The sequence below is a fragment of the Megalops cyprinoides genome, chromosome 24 (assembly GCF_013368585.1).
Source record: "Megalops cyprinoides isolate fMegCyp1 chromosome 24, fMegCyp1.pri, whole genome shotgun sequence".
Taxonomy (NCBI): Eukaryota; Metazoa; Chordata; class Actinopteri; order Elopiformes; family Megalopidae; genus Megalops; species Megalops cyprinoides.
The window spans coordinates 20,053,110-20,060,711 of record NC_050606.1 but is presented as its reverse complement, the minus strand read 5'-3'; the positions used below and the strand labels follow the sequence as shown (position 1 = coordinate 20,060,711).

Sequence of the window (7,602 nt, the reverse complement as noted above, 5' to 3'; positions counted from 1 at the left end):
TCAGGAAAATCAACCATTCTTGTGAAGACTTCTTCTTAGCTAATGCTCTGATTTTTCAAGATGACAGAAAATCCAATATGGGAGACCTGACTAATACATATATCCGATATGTTCCTCATAGCAAGGGGCATATGTAAGTAAAGTTTAATGACTGTGATGATTTCTTCTACATTTTTGAAATAACAAAAGTGGCGGCCACAATGGATTTTAAGAGCTGAGTCATGTGACCTATGGATAATTGCCAGGCATCATTAGATGTGTTACACTACCCTCTACAAACTTGCCAAGTTTGATGAGTCTTTGACGAACTTTCAGAGTTTTATAGCCAGTTTTAGAAAAGTGATGGAAATGAAAGAAAAGATAAAATTCTGTAAAATTACAATAGGGTTCCTACAACTTTGCTGCATGTGCCCATAATTTTCACCATTTCTCATTAAATAACTTAACAGAACCATATGAACTGAACTTACTGAGCGTGGCTTCCATATGGCCAGTGATCAATTTTGGCTGTGCCAGCTCTTGGAATAAACATTTGTTCCACCCCGCTGTCTTCCTCTCCCATAATGCAACAGGCAACAAAGGGGAGAGGAAGAGAGCGACCGAAGAGGGGCAAAAAGTTTTGGGATGCATTAGCTTAAGACATTGTGATCTCAAAGACGCCTAGAGGGAAACGATCTGCGAAAAAGCAAACAGCCAGCTGCAACATTTTCGATGTCGTTAGTCGGCAGTGTGAAAAATCGCGCAGCGTGGGTTGTTTATTTAGCTAGCTACCTAGCTTGACAAGTCAGACCTTAGTCAAAGGTGAAGAGCTGCGAAGAGTAGCATTAGCTAGCTAGCTAGTACAAATTGTGATTCATGATTATTTGGACGATTTAAATTAAAATACCTCCTCGGAGTAGTGCCAGACCAGGTTTGAGGGAAATACTGGTAAGTGTCAAAAGGAAAAGAACAAAGAAAAGACACAGGAAAGCATGCTTTATGAGTTTACAAAGAATATGGTCATGACAGTCACCCGGGTAGCTAGCTAGCCCGCTAACATAAACGTTAGCTAGCCGAGTTAGCTTCAACAGAAACGCTTAATTATATGTATAAATAGGCTAGTTATATGCGCATTTAACATTTGAATGAGATGCTACTGTGTTTGGGCTTTCTACTTTATGGGTTTTCATGTAAGTTAAGTCGCTAAAGCGTTAGCAGGCTTATTGAAAAGGGATGACCAAGGCCTTTGCTGTGTAACCAATGGCTATTCTCTCTGCTGTATGTGTTAAGATAGGCTAGCTAGCTTCATGTAATGGTAGGTATAGCTATACAGTTAGTTGGCTTGGTACCCGGATAACAAGTTTATTTCTTTTAAACAGTATCTAGCTGCATAACTAGCTAGCCGACATTTATATCTAGCTAAAACACCTTAATTGAATGAGCGATTTGATTACCACAATCCTTTGTCAGTCCTTTGTGTCATGTCGCTAGCCTGCTAGCTCTGTCTTGGGAATCTAACCCCAGGCTTCATAGTAAGATGTAGGCCCATGCTATCATAAAAGCAGTGGTGGCTAGCTTGCCAGCAATGTTATCATTAGCTAGCCAACGTCAGTAGCAAAAGTAACGAACTTAGCTTTTTTAATCCAAATGGGAATACGTGCTGGATATCGATCGAATTTAATTTTAACGGATGTAAATTGTTGTTGACCTATGTCAGGCAGGAAAACGTCAGCTAGCTGGCTAACTACTTCACCCCTGTATGAACTATTAACCAGGGTTAGCTCTCTAAATCAAAACTGAAGTGACAATTCATGCCAAAGCCTACTTTTGTGTAGTTACCTGGCTACTCGTGTTGCGTTGAATTGCTTGCTAGCTTTCCCCCAACAACAGTCTCATGTAAATTATAATCTCTGGGTCTGTTTTAACCTGTATAGTTGACTAGCTGTCTAGCAAATTGCGTGACTGCACTTTTCAGTTTCGTTGTTATTTCACGAGAGAGGTAATATATTAGCAATGAAGTATCCCTCGCTCTCGGTCTGATTGACATAAAGAGTTTGGGGCTTGCATGTTAACAGCAAGATTGAATATGACCATTTTAATGTTTTATAAAAACGCCCCTCTCTTTGAATAACAGCTCTGAAAGAAGTTCATTCATGACAGTTTGGAGAATAACCTTGACTCTTTGTGTTTGTTTTACAGCTAGGGACCTGCAAGGTGTATGGATAAACGGAACACCAAAGTGTCAGACGGTGGAAAGGTATGGTGAAACCTGGCCTGCCAAACACATTTATTTCTTAGCAGCAATTCAGTGCTTCAGATCTGAGCAGATAGGTGTTTTATTGTGTGTTATGTCACTCAATTTACCTGCATCCTTAATACAAGTAGACATACCAGGACATACTTGCCACTTTTATGTCTTTTTAAGGCCTTACTTGCTCATTGATCGCTGCTAGAACAATAGAAATGGCACTGTCCATTTAAAGAGCCTTGGTTAGATATCAAGTTGAAAAGAAACCTGAGGATTGTGGTCAATTTTTTTACTCCTTTCTTTAAGTAACTTCCTTGAAATGTTCTTTTGTCATCTCCAGTTGTGCCATAAGTTTAAAATGTTTGGTTTCAGGTGGTTGCAATGTCAGTTTGTATAGGCTAAGTGGACTGGGTGTTGCATCATTCAAGATGTGGCAACTAAAATCTAGGACGTTTGCTGGTGTATGAAAAAATCTGTTATTCATCTCATGTACACTTCTGCAGTGCATCCTGCAAGGCCACTCCATGCATTAAATTATTCCTTTGATTCTTCAGCTGGGATGGCAGGTATGCCATCTGCTAGTTTACCTACACAAGGGTCTCCCCAAAGAATGAGACAGTGCAGTTTATAATATGTTGTCTTACATCTTTACACATGAGTAGGTTTGCGAAATTTTAGTCAAAAATCTGTCCAGAAATAGTTGTTGTTATTCTGATTCACTCATATTTTTTGACTTGAAGTACCTATAGCTGTAATAATTTTACTCTGGTTTTCTTGGCAGTTATTTCTGGCATCCATTGAACAGTTATTTTTTCCTGAACTTTGCTGTGTTCAGATGTTCAGTATTCAGAAAGTTTTACAATTAATATGAGAATGAGGGCATGCGTGTAGATATTCCATTTATATTTTTTAAAACCTTGACTACATTTTGAGTCATCTTGCTTAATGAACAGTCCTTTGAAAAGAAATACATTTTACTGGTTCTATGCAAAATGAACATTTTCCACTTCTCTCATTTGGTGACACTGAAGTTGCTGGAAGCCACCTCCATTAGTCTCTGTAAGGTGCAAAACCTGAAAGGCTTCCAGTGGGTGCTTGTCCAAATTTAGAAGTGGGCTGTACCCCTCCCTTTCACTGCGTCATGCAGTGCCTCGGGTGCTCCACACCCTCCCAAAAAGCGGGAGCACCATCCTTTTCAGAATTTATTGGGAGAACCCTGCTATAGATCACAGAGGGTTGGGCCCTTTTTGACAGCACATTTTGGAAATGATTCATAGTCTTTTGTTCCTTTGCAAGATGGGAATGATGCTTTATTAAATCTGTTCTAGGCGTGGCAGACCTGCGGTGTGCATGACAAGATGTGGGTGACCCCATGAAAGGACGCTTTGGATAAAGTCTGCTGAACATAGCAGGCGAGGCCACACCCACCTTGCCCCCCCCCCCCCCAGTCCCTCCTCGAGGGTGGGACCATCAGGATGAAGAAGATTAGCCTTAAGACGATACGAAAGTCATTTAATCTAAAGGGCAAAGAGGACGCAGACTTCGTCGTCCAGACATCGGCTCTCCCTGGCGATTTCGTCAAGGACGACTCCCTTTTCGGAGGATGCTACAGCAAAGAGCTCGGGGGCTGCGACCTGAACGAGGAAGAGGAGAAGGCGCACAAGGGGCGCTCCAAGAGCGAGAGCCTCATGGGCTCCCTGAAGAGGAGGCTGTCGGCCAAGCAGAAGCCGAAAGTCAAGGGCGGCTCCCCGTCCGTCGGCTCCGCGGATGACGACACGTTCTCGTCCTCCTCGGCCCCCATCAGCTTTAACGACGTGAAGGCCCAGCGTCCCTTGAGGTCCACCTCTCTCCGCAGCCACCACTACAGCCCCACCCCCTGGCCCCTCAGGCCCGCCAACTCCGAGGAGACGTGCATCAAGATGGAGGTGAAGGTGAAAGCGCTGGTGCACTCGTCCGGCCCGAGCCCGGCGCCCAACGGCGTCCGGAAGGACTACCACGACCTCCAGATGGACGGGCTCTTCCAGGACGCGGGGAACGCGCTGAACCCCGAGCCCCAGAACGGCGACATGCATCTGGACATTGATGAACACGTGCCTGTAGTCTTAGGACTCACACCTCAGGACTATATCCAGTACACGATGCCTTTAGAGGAGGGGCTGTATCCGGTGGAGGGGTCGCGCTCTTTCTGCCTGGACGGCTCCTCGCCCATGGAGGTGGTGCCGCCGCTGGAGGGCGGCTCCCTGCACGCGGAAGAGGGCGGGATGGACCAGGACCTGGTGATGCCCCCCGACATCTTCATGGAGCCCTCGGTGAACGGGCTGCTGATCGGCACGGCGGGCGTGCTGCTCCCGGGCTCCCGGATCGACGCCCCTCCCCTCTCGCCCCTGCTGCCCGCCTCTCACTCCGGCGGCCAGTCTCGGAGGAGCTTCCCCGGCTTCGGCGGCGCAGACGCCCAGGTCGCCGAGCGCGTGAGGCACCACCTGAACTTCGACCCCAACTCGGCGCCCGGCGTCTGCAGGGTATACGACGCCGTCCAGAACAGCGGGCCCATGGTCGTCACCAGCCTGACCGCCGAGCTCAAGAAGCTGGCCAGGCAGGGCTGGTACTGGGGACCCATAACGCGCTGGGAGGCGGAGGAGAAGCTGGCCAACCTGCCGGACGGCTCCTTCCTGGTCCGCGACAGCTCGGACGACCGCTATCTCTTAAGCCTGAGCTTTCGGTCACAGGGTAAGACCCTCCACACGAGGATCGAGCACTCGAACGGCCGCTTCAGCTTCTACGAGCAGCCCGACGTGGAGGGCCACACGTCCATAGTGGACCTCATCGAGCATTCGATAAAGGACTCCGAAAACGGCGCCTTCTGCTACTCGCGGTCGCGCCTGCCGGGCTCGGCCACATACCCCGTCAGGCTGACGAACCCGGTCTCGCGGTTTATGCAAGTGCGCTCCCTGCAGTACCTGTGCCGATTTGTCATCCGCCAGTACACGCGGATCGACCTGATCCAGAAACTGCCTTTACCAAACAAAATGAAAGATTACTTGCAGGAAAAGCACTACTGACACCATTAGACGGGACTCTATAGGACTTGCATTGCAACTTGCACTTTTGGAATCAGTTATACAGTGAAATATGTTTTTCAAGCATCCACGGATACAATGTTTGGTGCCATTAATTTTATTGTTATTTTTTTGCATCAAGAAAAGGTGAGATTGTGTATTAGACTGAACAGTGTTTGGCTCTCCCTTTAGGTAGAACTGTTAAAATTTGTTAATGCTTGGACCCTGATTCGATAACCAGGAACCAATTAGAAGGTCAGAATATTATATTCAAATAATACATGCATGTGTAGAGTGACACTTTGGGTGTTTAATTTGGTTATGAGGAACATAATTAATTGAAGTATAAGCCATAAAAAGTGAAGCTACACAGTTCCGCTATTTGTTTTGTTTTCCAAGTAACCAAAGCACATAGGAATGCCATGTTTAGCTTGAGAAGGGAATTTGCCATTGCGTGGCTAGGTACAATGAATGCATAGCCTTTTAAAATAGTTATTGTTGGCTGGGCGGGGTTTGTACTGACCATGATCTTTGATCATACAATTACGTTAAAAAGGTTAGACATCAAACCATTCCACAAAAGATTAATATGCTAGTGTTAAGAATTGCATTTGGAATATTTTTTTCCCCACCAGAAGTATTTTTGAAATGCTACAGTTGCTAAATATTGAAGACGTTGAGCGTGTTCTCCACGTTTTGTAAAGGTTAAATCAACACCATGCTGTTTAAATTACATCCACATTGCTAATAATGCTCTTCAAATGATTTTTGTACATGTAAAGATGACGTAAGGCACAACTGTGTGATTTTTGATGCAGAACACACACATTTTGTACTGCATACATCACTTAGCCTTAATGCGTGAAGTTCAAAGTCCAATCAAACCTACGCACTAAAGAATGGTTTTACTTAATGGTGTTAGTTAGAAATTGTTGATATCAAATAATTGCACCACTTGCAATTTGGATAGCAGTTTTCTTTAAAATTTTAAACATTATTTTTTGTACTATAATTTAGTTATTAGAGATGTGTTCCCTTTGTATGCCTGTTAAAGATCACATCATCACATAGGCTAATTTCCTACAAGATTAAAAACGGAAGTTTTGTTGAATATGCACTATATCTAGTTTTTAACTTCATAAAGTTATTTGAATATAATTTCTTTTTAAATATTAATAGTGGAATTGTTAAACATTTTCATGTTTGTATGAGTTACAATAGTATTAGATTCATTGCTTAAAATATTACACTGATTCCCCTGAAGCAGCACTTTTTTGCTGATTGTCTGAAATGACTCCCATTTTCTCCTGTGCAAACTAGCACAATATTAAGTTTTAATTACCAAATTTAATCTGCTTCTGCAGTCCTGCAGTATAGCTCGTGCAGGACAAATTGCTGAGTGGGTATTTGTGTGTATTCCCACTCTGAATAACAAAGGGAGTTATTGCTGGTAAAGCTTAGTGTTTTTTGTTGTTCGGTGCATCTCAGACTAGTGCAACAAGAAATTAAGGAACTATGATTTGAATTCTACAAATTCAAAGCTGCATTAATGGGGGAAAAAAGACTCTTCGGGAAAGGTAAAAAGCTAAGGTATAATAGGGGCCATAAAGCATAATGTTTAGGTACTTGTATTAGTAAAGTTAAAACGCAGACTTGTTTGTGTAGACTGCCTGTTTGAATTTCCCTTATTGTTAATTGGTCTTAGAACACACACCATCATGTCTATGCAGGCTGAATTCTGCCTCTCATAAGACATTGCTAATCATAACCCATTTCCGCCATATTTCAGTTTTAGCCTTCCTATATACATTAATATATACATGCATCGTTATTCAAATGACATCTCATACACTCAGTATACCTTTTTATTCATGCTCCCCTTTTGAACGACATAATGTTCTGTGGGTATCAAGGTGTAGAATAATTCTGCCGATTAAAAAAAAAAAAAAAAAAAAAAAAAAAAAAAAAATTTAGATTACCTGTGGTGGCATTGTTAATTGTTGGATCTCCACAATGAATAAGGGATTTTGCGTCTGGTAGGAGCTTCCTGCATCAGACGATCTTTACCTAAAGGGAAATGGTGCGTGTGATATCAAAGGATTTTCACACTGCTAGTGTTGTCTCAGTGTGAGGGCGGGCTGATGCGACGTTCAGTGACGTAATGCCTTCAGACTGGTTTTGAGTTCCTGGCTGTTAGCTTGTTCAGCGTTCTGCTTAATTTCAGCAAAGCTGTTATGGTGGATTCGGAAAGCTCACTTTACCCCGCCCAGTTCATTCAGGGCCTGATTCAGTCCTACTTCGATGTGGTTTCTCAACTCT

At 43.6% G+C, this 7,602-nt stretch overlaps 1 protein-coding gene and 1 long non-coding RNA gene across 2 annotated transcripts; both read left to right on the top strand.

Moving 5' to 3' along the window:
• The first annotated feature begins 715 nt into the window (after nucleotides 1-715).
• LOC118771207 lies at nucleotides 716-3,663 on the top strand. Its single transcript, XR_005004602.1, has 3 exons — nucleotides 716-927; nucleotides 2,179-2,236; nucleotides 3,556-3,663. It is a non-coding gene; the product is annotated as an uncharacterized LOC118771207 (long non-coding RNA).
• Nucleotides 3,664-3,682: 19 nt separating this feature from the next.
• Nucleotides 3,683-6,168, top strand: LOC118771206 (suppressor of cytokine signaling 6-like). Its single transcript, XM_036519126.1, has one exon. It carries the CDS (start codon nucleotides 3,703-3,705, stop codon nucleotides 5,284-5,286), a length of 1,584 nt encoding a protein of 527 aa, XP_036375019.1. The 5' UTR covers nucleotides 3,683-3,702; the 3' UTR covers nucleotides 5,287-6,168.
• Nucleotides 6,169-7,602: the final 1,434 nt, after the last annotated feature.

Bases quoted from the DNA above. Each gene is read 5' to 3' on its own strand.
- LOC118771206 (XM_036519126.1), top strand. From the start codon at position 3,703: ATGAAGAAGATTAGCCTTAAGACGATACGAAAGTCATTTAATCTAAAG.